Here is an 11,891-nt window from a genome sequence, read left to right on the forward strand (position 1 = left end):
CCTGTTGTGATTCTGTTTTTTTCCTCTGTGTTTCTTTCTATTCTTTGTCTACAGTAGTAAATGTATTGGTAATAAACATATTTGGGTATAAATGGTCGCTGTTGACCCCTTTTGGTTGTTTATTTTGTCCATGCATGAAGCTGTCCTATCTGCCTTTTTGTTTACCTTTCTTTTAGGTGCTATATTGTTGTATTTTTCCTTAAGGTGTCTCCTGGTCTACATAACGTAAGGAGCTTTCTCTTTGATTTGCAAACTTAATTTTTAAGATGCAATTCTTACCACTGCTGTTTTGTGTGTTACTAAACTGAAATCAGATGCCGTAACAAGCATAACACAAAAAGGACTCAGTGGTCTAATCAGTGTCATAGCAAAAGTTTAATTCTTTCCATTTCTTTCTTCCCCCACCAGAATAATAAACAGGTTGATACCTTTGAATGCCATGGCCCTAGAGCAGTGAGCTGTTTGGCCACAGCTCAGGAAGGAGCACGCAAGTTGTTGGTAGTGGGCTCCTATGACTGCACCATCAGCGTGCGAGATGCGCGGAATGGGCTGCTCCTCAGAACCCTGGAAGGTCACAGCAAGACTATTCTCTGCATGAAGGCAAGTGTCTCTGAAAATACATTTTGGACAAAGAATGCTTAAAATGATGAGCAAATTGTGATAGGAAGTGGAGGATTTCTCTATTTTAAATTATAAAAACTGAGTAATTTGGTAGGGAAATTCTCTGTTTGCCTGCCATATCTCATGTCCCCAGCTGCCACATCTATATCTGTGCTTTGAACATTTCAGAATTTGTGATTCCATCACTTCCTTGGGCAGCCTGTTCAAATGCCTGATCATCGTTTCAGTGAAGAAACTTTTCCTAATACCCATTCTAAACTACCCCTGGTGCAAGTTGAGGCTGTTTCCTCTTGACACTTTTTAGGGGTCAGGAGCATAATTTTTCTTACATAAGCAGCATATAAATATGCAGCATGTCCAAAATTTCCAAGAGACATTGGGCTTTACTGTGCATGTGCTTGCTTTTTCTTTCATACTCTTGATTGGTTTTAAGGCTCTCAAATTTAGGAAATATTAGAGTATAATTTTAAACTGAACAGTGTCTTAATATTTTGCTTGCTCATTTTCATATCTGTTACAAAATATAAAACTTTTTTTTTTTTGTAAGGTTGTGAATGATCTGGTATTCAGTGGGTCCAGTGATCAGTCTGTCCATGCCCACAACATTCATGTAAGTCTCATATAAAATATGGAATGACTTTTGCTACTAAGGCACTGAATTCCTATGCTATAAAGTCAGCATTTCCAGAATATTTGACTGACTGGTACGACTGATTGCTTCCAGCACAGGAAGTCTCATGATTTTGTGAATATGACTATGCACTATAGGTAACTCTGGAGGCATGAAGAGGCTACATAAACCTGCTGATTCTTGTCACATGATACACAATGCCTTTTTATCTGGCCATCTTGCTTTTGCAAATATAACTACAAGCATGCTGATAATATGGAAAGGGTTCAAAGAAAAGCCATGTGAGATAGTCTGGTGGAGAAGAAGTTTCTTTATTAGTGGAAGAACTTGAGGAACACTGTGCTCCAAGCTATATTGTTCAAAAGCATCATGAATTCTTTGTCTCTCCCTCTTTTACACCATCTTCCCTTAGTCCTAGCAGAAGTATTCATGCAGCTATGCAATAAGTTAGATTAAGAAACTTATCAAAGGGAAATTTTAGTTGATACAAAAAGAGTTTATTTCTGTGTGTTTAGCTGTATATATATTTAGTATATTTCTGTGTGTTTTGCTAACTGATCCCTGTGGATGCATAAATACTGCTAATACTAAATAGCATGGTACTAGTTTCAGGATGGGTGGGAATATGTAACTAATGATGAAAACAGAATCAATTAGGTTGGAAAAGACCTCTGAGATCATAGAGAACAGCCTGTGACCAAACACCACCATATCAGCTATACCATGGCATTTTCAGCTTCCAGGGGCAGTGACTCCAACACCTCCCAGGGCAGCCCATTTGAAATTCAATTGTGAAGAGTTTCTTCCTAGTGTCCAACCTTCCTGGTGCAGCTTGAGGCCATTTCCTCGTGTCCTGTTTCTGGTTGCATTAGAGAAGGAGCTGACTCCTCTCTGGCCACATTCCCCTTTCAGGGAGTTGTAGAGAGTGATAAGGTCCCCCTGAGCCTCCTCCTCTCCAGGTTAAACAAACCCAGCTCATTCAGCAGCTTCTCATTACACTTGTGCTCCAGCACCCTTCACCAGCTTCTTTCCCTTCTTTGGACTCACTCCAGCACCTCAATGTCCTTCCTGAACTGAGGGGCCCAAAACTGCACACGGCGCTCGAGATGTGACCTCACCAGTGCTGAGTGCAGGGGAGGAATCACTTTCCTGGTCTTGCTGGCCATGCTATCCCTGGGACAGACCAGGGTACCATTGGCTTTTTGGCCACCTGGGCGCACTGGTGGCTCATGTTCAGAAACAGAAGAGAAGAAAGAGAACTTTACACAGACCCATGCATTTCTATTGTACTGAGATAGCTCTGTGTTAGTATGGACAAACAAAAGGATGAGTAGTATTTGATCATAATCTAGAAGTGCCTTCACAGAGAATGGAATTCTAATAACAGGTGTTTCTGGTTTTGAGTAGTGAGCATTGAAGCTAGCTACCCTATACAGGTTAGGTAAAACCATCTTGTACTTTTATTTAAGAGAAAACAAACCCAACACCTTTTTTACCATTGCTTTTTCTTGATGCAGACCGGAGAGCTGGTACGGATCTATAAGGGCCATAACCATGCAGTAACGGTTGTGAACATTCTTGGGAAAGTCATGGTGACAGCATGTCTGGATAAATTTGTTCGTGTTTATGAACTACAGGTAAGAAAATAGGTGGTTACTAATGACATTTATCTAATATGTGTTAATTAGTGATTTTGAAGTCATCTTTGTCCTTTCTGGTCTCTAGCCCATCTCTCTTTTTCCCATCACTCTGAATATGTAGTTGTCTCACCAGTCAAAATACATGGGTTTTAAAGAATATAACCTGAAACATTTTTTAGAACCTGGGTTATTCCAAGACAATGACAGCTCAGAAAAGTGGGGAAATGTTAGCTTTGTCTGCTGATAGAACAAGAGCTTAGTTGGGCAAAAAGACTCCCAGAAGCAATGTAAGCAAAAGTGAGCTTTTCAAGATGACTATAAAGTTTGGAATCCACCATATCAGTTGAGTTGGTACCAAGGAAACTTCTCTTGAAAGTATTATCATTTACATGTCTATGGAAAATGGCTCTTAAAAAATGTTGTGCTAACAAATGTCTGTTTTTATTTCTTTCAAGTCACACGACCGCTTGCAAGTCTATGGAGGCCACTCAGATATGATCATGTGTATGACCATCCATAAGAGCATGGTAACTCCCTTCTTTTCACTGTTCTTAAAGAGAAGGTTGTAATTGCTACAGGTGCATACAAGACAGTTAAATTTCTTCAGATTAAGAAATCAGCCTGCTGCTTGGCTGCATTTCTAAGTTGTTCTCAGTCAAAAAATCAAGTGGCTATAACAGCTTTATGTAATATTATTGTCTGGGGAAAAGTCACTGTTCACTTTACTGCAGTCTTAAAACAATAGTTCTTTTTGCAGTTATGATGACTGTGAAGACACTAGAAATAGTAAAATACTTCTGCTTTTTCAAATGTCAGTCCTGTTTGACTTTTACTGAAGGGAATCTCACTGGAGAAAATCTTCACCCACAGCCAAACCTCTAGCAACCTTTGACAGAACATAAACAAAGCTGTGCAGTTGATTCAGATGTACAGGTTTCTTCATGCATCTGCCCTGCAAGATAAGTTTCAGCAGCACTTCTGGATAAATATTTCTTAAAATAGTCTTTAAAAGCACTTATTTGTCTGTATGTCTAGGAATTTGTTTGCAAAGTTACTTTGAGACTGTAAAATGGAAGGTATTGTAGTGATCTGTAATAACAGAAAATTTAAATCCAAAGGAACAGATTTCCTACTAATTGGAATACCTTCTGCCCAAGCATCACATCTCATGTGAGTCCAGCCTGAGGCTTGAGCTGTGCCCCAGCAGTGTCTGTCATGGACCTTCTCAAATCAAAGGGCTTAAATGAGAAGTTTAGTGATGAGTGAAAGGATTTGCATCAGTCTTTCTGAAATTCTCATGTTTTTTCACACACTTCCTCTCCATCCTTTTTTGATATGCATAGAACTGGTTAGGTCCTGGAAATACATTCAACTTGACATTTACACCTACATATTTTTTAACTTTAGTGGATAGCACTGTAATTTAAACATTTTTCAACTGTTACACACATGACACTATCAACAATAGGGGTTATGGAAGCATTTCTTATTCATGTGTAGGTTTTTGTGAACTATGAATGCAAATACTAAAAGAATTTGGTTATACCTATTTTTAAATATAGAAGCCTTGCATGCTGATATTTCTTTGCTTTTGCCTACACTGAAGTCTCTTTCAGAATTTTACTTTTTTTTTCTTTTATTCCCAGCTTGTTTATCCATAAATGTTTTTTTTACAGATCTACACCGGATGCTATGATGGCAGTGTCAGAGCTGTGAGGCTTAATCTGATGCAAAATTATCGATGCTGGGTAACTAGCAAATTGTATTTAGCCTTCATTATTGAATTTTCTGGGGGTGGTCTCTAGTCACTTAGTCTTGGGTAGGTTGACTTAGATTATTCATGATTTTTTTTAAAAAATGTGTATTTTTTTAATGTGTATGTGTATGTATGTGTATTAAAATATATATCACTTAGGTATTTATCACTAGTTTCATTTTTTATTGTCTTTGCTGTATGTGTGTGTATATAAATATGTATGTATGTGTATATGTGCTTTGGGGTAAGTTGTTAGTGTGAATTGCTTTTCTTTCTGACTGTTTTTAGATGTGTAACTGTTTAACACCTAAAACTTTGGCTGAGTGACATAGAAAAGCTGATTTACTGTGCTAAATAAGTTTAATTAAATTCCAAATGACTTTGTCACAGGTAAGCTTAAATCTTGTAAAGGCTTATTTCCCCTCTTCCTCCGGCCATTCCTGGTGATGGTCTAGGCTTGGCTAAAGGCAGGAAAAATTTCTGTAAAGCTGTAATTAAAAGAATAGAGACCATGGAAAATGGAAATGTAATAAGATAAAAAACTTACAGGAGTTGGCAGGCGTGTTTACTGTCTTGGCAGAATATTGTGAAATTGCAGGAAGAAAAGCATTAGCAAAAATTGTGTTTTCCTGGCTTATTTTGTTGTGTTGTTTTTTCTCCCAGTGGCATGGATGTTCACTGATCTTTGGAGTTGTGGACCATCTGAAACAACACCTGCTAACTGACCACACAAATCCAAATTTTCAGACCCTGAAATGTCGTTGGAAGAACTGTGATGCTTTCTTTACCTCCAGGAAAGGTTCCAAGCAGGTATGTGGTTGAAATAACATGATTGTATTTGGTAATATAAAGTACTTTATATCACCACAATGGTGGGACTTGGTCCTATTTCTCTTAAAAAGGGTTAAATTTTTCTAGCTTTGGCAGGCTTAACTGCATGTGGTTATAGTCATGCAAGGCTAACAGGGTTCAGTTCAGCCTGTGGCAGATGAACAGTGCTGCTATGGTAAATTGACATACGGTCAATTTAAAACAGTTTGATCCTAAATTATTACATGGAAATGGTACAATTCTGAAAATGTTAAAGAAGTTCTACTCAAGATATTAGGACATTTTTGAAGGAAAAATGTCTTTATAAGATGAACAAACATCTGCCTTGAAAACAGGTTTTTATCCTTTTAATTTTTATCCATTGCTATCTCTTTCACTGTTTATTTTTCACATGAAATTGGTTTTACAAACAATCTTTAAATAAGTAGTGCGTAAACTTCTGGATAAAAGTTACCACAGAAAGGGGAAAAAATGAAGAAGGCATAAGAATTGGATGAAGTAATGTGGAAAGGATTGGGGGATGGGTGTAAGGAGGGCAGTTACCTATAGACTGACTGGTAAAATCTACATTTTAGTCCTTGGCAATATAAACTGCCTTCCTTTGAATGCTTTCCAACATATGGGAAGGATGGAGATTTCTTCAAGAATTAATGAACAGTAGAATCCTTTATTTCTCTTTAAGTGCTGCTTTGGATATGATGTGCTTGTGTAATTCGCTCTTCTAATCAAAAAGAAAACTTTTTTATTTGCCTTTAATGCTGTGCTATGTGAAACACTTTATATATGTGATTTAATAGCTTGACAATGATAATATTTAGAAGCTTTAAGCCAAACAAATGTATGTTATCTAGAATGTCACTTTCACTGACACTTCTGGAATATTTTGCAGTCTTTTGTGCTTTTTTTTTGTGATGATCATAATGACTTGTTTTAAATTGACTTCTCTGGTTCTTTTCTAGGATGCTGTAGGACACATTGAAAGACATGCTGAGGATGACAGCAGGATTGACTCATGAAGCTTTTCACCTCCCACATTGGGAAGTAATTTTGTATGTCAGAATTATTCCAAATAACATCAGTTTCTTACTCCAGTCTTTCCTTTTTCTTTTCCCACTTGGAATGCAAAAACTGAGTGGGGCTGAAATGCATTGCTGTGGAGACTGCAGGTTGTGTTGCACTCTGCAGAAGTAAGGCTGGTAATTAAGACTTAGCCCAAGTTCTTGCAAGTTTTTAATTAATTGGTGGACAAGAATATTCCTTCCTCTTGTCTGCCTTGTTTCTTTGTTGTTTGTCTTTTTTCAGGTGGTTTTATTTGTTTTTTTAAGAAGCATAGTCTTTGGGAAGCCTAAAGGGGTGTGAAAACTTAGATTACAATAGGTGCTGCTGTTTGCAAACTCAGCTGGAATCCTGTTAAGTGTCTAAGACATGTCTGGTTTTGTTGTATCCAGTTTTATAGCTGATTTTAATAAAATTCTGCAAACCAGAATATCACAAATTCTAACAATGTAACCTGAATATCCAGTGTACATTTTTACTTTCTTCATATAAAGAAAAGTTATTTTATGGGGACTGGAATAAACTAATTTTTTAATGTTAATTGTAACTTATTTTTTATTTCTTGTGTAAAAGTTGCTATAACTGGCACAATATATACAGTGATAAATATACCATACCTCTTGAGATATCTTGTTTATTTTGAGGAAAGTGATTATTTCTTGAGAGAGATGCCAGTAGTAGCAAAACAGCCACAACAGTGGCTCTACTCACAAGCTTTGCAATCTTAGTCTTTTTCAGTATAGGTCCTAATGTATAGGAAAGAAGTAAGTGGTATCTGTTTTTCTTTTAGTTAAAGAGCAGTGTAATCACCACTGCTGTCTTGACAAAACACCATAATTGGATTGCTGATTTTATGTAATCTTAGTGACTGAGCTTTGCAGTCCCATACTGTCTAGGCATAGCAAACCAAAAGAAATGCAAAGGCACTGTGTGTCTGAGTGTGTCCACTTTGGTAGTGTTTTGTTTCTGTTGTGAACTGCCTTAATTTGGCTTGGGCTATAAAAAGTTCACAAAAACTCAACTGGAAAGAATGGAGCAGGATTTTAAAGTCTAAATTTCTAAAGCAGAAGCTGAGGATATGAAATGCATATCACTTGTAAAAGTCTTATTTCACCTAATGCACAGAAAGTACCACAGAGAGGCCAGTGCAGAAGGGAAGATTGTTTCAGCTTGTCAGGGTTCCCCTGCAAGTGTTCCCTCGAGTGGGGTGGCTTCACCTTGTGAAGTCCAGTGCAATGCCCTTCTGGCACTAGCCATCCTCTCTCTCTTAATGACACTAATTTAGCAAAGAACCCTCTTAACATTGAGACTAATCTAGCAAGGATCTTTGCATTCACTTTTGCCTAGCTTGCTGCTCAGGATAAAATAAGCAGAGATTTTCCTAAGCTGTAAGTGAAGGTGAAACTGAGTTGCTTATACATTAATCCAGTGCCAGTTTTTCAAAAAACCTGAGTAGACTTTCAGTGGGTATCTTTTTCACAACTACTTTCATACTTGTCAACCACAGACCAAGTAAGTTTTATAGCCTCATTCTTTGACTGTAAAGAAGCCTTTTTAGGCCAAGAAAGTGAATGACTCAGGAAATCCCATGGATGTTTGACTGCCATCAAATCAAGGAACTTCAAGGCCTTCTCTGGAGCACACTGGTTTTGTATTAGCTTACCAGACAAGCAGAATTGCTCTTACACTGATGAATATTTTTTGTGAGACAGGAGTAAAATATGAATGAGATGCAATAGCATCTTCTGTCAAAGACATGGGAATCTCTGAGATTCCAGTGCTTTTGTGGTGTTTGATTTTGTTTGTTTACTTTTTATTAAGCTGTTTGTGCATAGCAAAAAGCCCCAATATGTGGCCCAGACCTCAGGCTGTTCTGAGGATGGTGTTGCTTTGGTTTTTGTGGATGTGTGTTTGTGGTTTTGGGGTTGGGCTTTTTTAATCTTTCTATGGGCTGTGGATGAAGCAATTCAATAGAGAATCAAGTTTGGGGAAGTCTTTAAGTGGTGTAGTTGTTTTATGAGGGACAGTGTAATGCTCTGAAGTCTGAGAGCATTTGTTTGGGTTTTTTCGTGGCCTAAAAGCAGAAGACTGCATAATACTTAAACCATTTCCAAAGATGTTGATATTCAGGAGTTCTTCTGGGAGTTTTTTGAACCACAATCAGAGAGCGTGTAAGTGTGACATAAACAGGGTGGGTGTCCTACTAAGGTGTCCTTCGTGGGCTGTGCTGCAAGTGAAGGTGTGGAGCAGTGTCTGGAGGACAAGCCTGTGGGGCAGTAGTGGCATTCTGAAAAATGTGTGTGAGAATAGATTTTGTTACTTCTCTCTTGTGATTCTTTCAGCTGTTTTCAGGAACATATAAAGATCTTTTTCCCTAGATGGTGCAACAGAGTTATTACACTTTATTTGCATTCCCATTTGCTTGTTGGGTTTATCTTTTCTAGTTGGTGGAAGCAGTCTTTTTTTTTTTTGTATGTGGTCCATGATATTTCCTTAACTGTCTTGAAAACAGTCCTCCTGAAAAGTCTGGGCTTCTGAAGTCCAGCTTTGGCAGTGGTATCTTTTGCTACTTTGTTGGTCATTTCAGAAACATTTTTTTAAAATCCTCAGAGGTTCAGAGAAATATGCTGTACTGTTTTGTCATGAGGATATCTTAAAAGGAATTGCTATAAAGTTGTGCAGTTATGGAAATCCCCCAGCTTCTCTGGAGTTCTGTGGAGAGGTTTCCTATTTGTTCAGCTGGAATTTGGTGCAGATTTCACAACTGGCCATTTACTTCTTCTGGAGGCAATTGCAGATGCCAAACTAATGTTTGTTTGTTGGTATTCATTAAAGATCCTCTATGGTCTTGCAACTTAGGGTTTTGACTCCTGATATACTTCTAGTTGAAGAATGTAGTAGCTTTGGGAAGGTGGGCTGTTTGTGACATTTAACACAGTAATATTTGCATGAAAAGCAGTACTGCACATCTGAAGCCACTTTCAAGACTATTTATTTTTGATTTTGGTTTGGTTTTTTATGCAAGTAAAAGGTTGTGAGTGGAAGAGTGAGTAGAGTGAGGATTTATTTTGTGGTTAGCTGTGGATTTTTTTATTAGTCAGGTGTTTAAAAACAAGTTCTGTACTTGCTGTATGGCTAATTACATACAGCCCTTTTGGGATTAGTCTAGATTAGTTTCTCCTTTCTCCTTCAAATTTCAGAGAAAAATAACAGATGTCTGGCAGTGCTAAACACTCTGGCCTAATGCTGCTGCTGCTGCTTCTGTATGTGGAAGGGATGGAGGGAAAACTTCTGCATCTCTGGGTACAAAGATGCATTAAATATCCAGGCTTCTGCTTACATTGTGTCACTTACATGTAAATTACAGACTTTAAACATATTATCAGCACATAAGCTGGCTTCTGCAAAATAGCAGGAGCTTGGCTATGTGGAGTGTTTGAAGTAGTGCAGTTCTTAATGCACATTTTCAAACAGTACAATCAGCTGGATCAAGGTAAATGATAACTGCAAACTGCAATTAATGGCAGGGGAAATGTTTTTGTTGGAAAAATACTTTTCCCTTCAGCTGAATTAAAACACAGGTACAGGTGAATCTTTGTTTTCGGGTTTGTATGGTACTATAATTCAAGCAGTCTAAGTTGTCCAGAGTTGCAGAATATGTGAGGAAGGATAAGGAAATTGTTTCAGCTAGTGTTTGTAAAATTATTAATCATCAAGGAGCAAACTGTGTAGGTATATATTCTATGTGCCTGCCAGCTTCTCAGATTTCATTTTGCTGTAATGTTAAACAGTCTTTTGGGAGAATGGAAGTGGAATAAAATAACTTGATTGAATATTTAGTAATTTAAGCTGTGTAGAACATGTGCACAGACTGATCATTGTTTTCTTCTCTCAGTTTGGTACAAAGCTGTGAGTGTAATAATGAAACTTTACATGACAAAAGAAGAAATAAAAAAAATAAACTTCTTTATATTGTTACAGTTTGTCTGTTTCTCCTTTGTTTTAAACAGAATTATTTTTATACGATTTGGTAGAACTTGACTTTGTTCTGGATTTTTTCCTGTTCTGTGAGTGGTGGATGAAATCAGACAGGCCACTTTGAAGCTCCAGCACTGGCAGGAATGTTACAGATGTGCAGAAAACCTCAGACCCAGTCGTTTGGCAAAGAAATGAAACTGTCCATCCAACTGATGCCTCCAAGCTGATGTGCTGCCTGTCTTGCTTCATGGCCCATTGCAAGGGAAGTTCTGTAGAGCTTGTTGGTAGTTCACTTATCAGTACTATAAGGACCAGTTTTGAGTTGCCAATTAAAAATCCTGATTTTGATCTTTTGACTGATAGATTTTGTTTTGTCTCTGAAGATCCCAGCCAAGAGCATCTCTGCACTACTTGTGTGGAAAATAATAGCTTTGTGGAGGTAAGGCATGGCTGGAAGCCAGGGCTCCAGGTGTTCCAGTCATCCTAAAATTTATTTGGGTTAAAAAACAGTTGAATAAAGAAGGGGAATAACTTTTCTTTAGATAAATTATAGGATTTTCTTCCTCTCTCAGAGTAAGTTACAGTGCAAGACAACACTAAGAACTTTATAGTCAAAAGGTTTTCTGGTTCTTAGTGACCTTTCAGTTAATGTACTACTCACTGGAATAACTTTCAGTGGATGCTAGAATTTGGTTTTTAATTTTTACTTTACATTAGTGGATTGCGTTGCTACTTTTTGCCACTAGACAACTAAGTAAAAGGTTCTCTGACAAAGTCTGGTCTTCCTTGCATGTTTTGTTTGCCCTTCCATTTTTTATATTGTACCTGTTATCCTTAAGCTGGTAGCAAGGGAACCTCTCAAGTGCTTTCGTTTTTCTTTTTTAATGTATTCAAGGAGTAAACAGGCAAATATTTGAGATATTAAGCTAATTTCACACTTGCCATAAACTCCAAAAACTGCTCTATATTCAGGAGAATGATGGAAGAGTGCTCAGTATTTCATCTTCATCTGTTCTTACAGAATGAGACCAAAAAGCCTAGGCCAAAATCCAGTTGGTTTTATTTTTGATTCCATTAAACTAATTGTACTTGCCAATTGGAATAATATTCCCAAAGTGGTCATGCTGACATATATTCTCCTACAAGTCCCCTCTTGCAATAAAGAAATACATGCTAGTGTTGGGAAATAGGACCTGCAGCAGGGGAAATACATATGTGTAGATAAATAAATTTGTATGTATAAGAGGTTGTCTGCCTCAAATGGCAAATAAGTTTCTCAATATTATGGGGAATGCGGTTACAATGAAAAACATTTACGATGTCCACATCTGTAATCAGGATAAGTACTAATAATGAGAGCCAATTGCTCAGTTCTGGT

At 37.5% G+C, this 11,891-nt stretch overlaps 1 protein-coding gene across 4 annotated transcripts in view; it reads left to right on the top strand.

The window, feature by feature from the left end:
* The window catches only part of ZNF106 (zinc finger protein 106), a 40,611-nt gene extending 30,125 nt beyond the window's left edge, over positions 1-10,486 (top strand). For all 4 annotated transcript variants that reach the window (XM_064713875.1, XM_064713873.1, XM_064713874.1 and 1 more), the window contains 7 exons: positions 409-600; positions 1,169-1,231; positions 2,770-2,889; positions 3,348-3,419; positions 4,569-4,640; positions 5,312-5,458; positions 6,439-10,486. In XM_064713875.1, coding sequence (XP_064569945.1) covers positions 409-600; positions 1,169-1,231; positions 2,770-2,889; positions 3,348-3,419; positions 4,569-4,640; positions 5,312-5,458; positions 6,439-6,495 — 723 coding nt within the window. In that variant the 3' untranslated portion in view covers positions 6,496-10,486. The remainder of the gene's footprint in view (positions 1-408; positions 601-1,168; positions 1,232-2,769; positions 2,890-3,347; positions 3,420-4,568; positions 4,641-5,311; positions 5,459-6,438) is intronic.
* The last annotated feature ends 1,405 nt before the right edge of the window (positions 10,487-11,891 follow it).

The sequence above is a fragment of the Zonotrichia leucophrys genome, chromosome 5 (genome assembly GCF_028769735.1).
Source record: "Zonotrichia leucophrys gambelii isolate GWCS_2022_RI chromosome 5, RI_Zleu_2.0, whole genome shotgun sequence".
NCBI lineage: Eukaryota > Metazoa > Chordata > Aves > Passeriformes > Passerellidae > Zonotrichia > Zonotrichia leucophrys.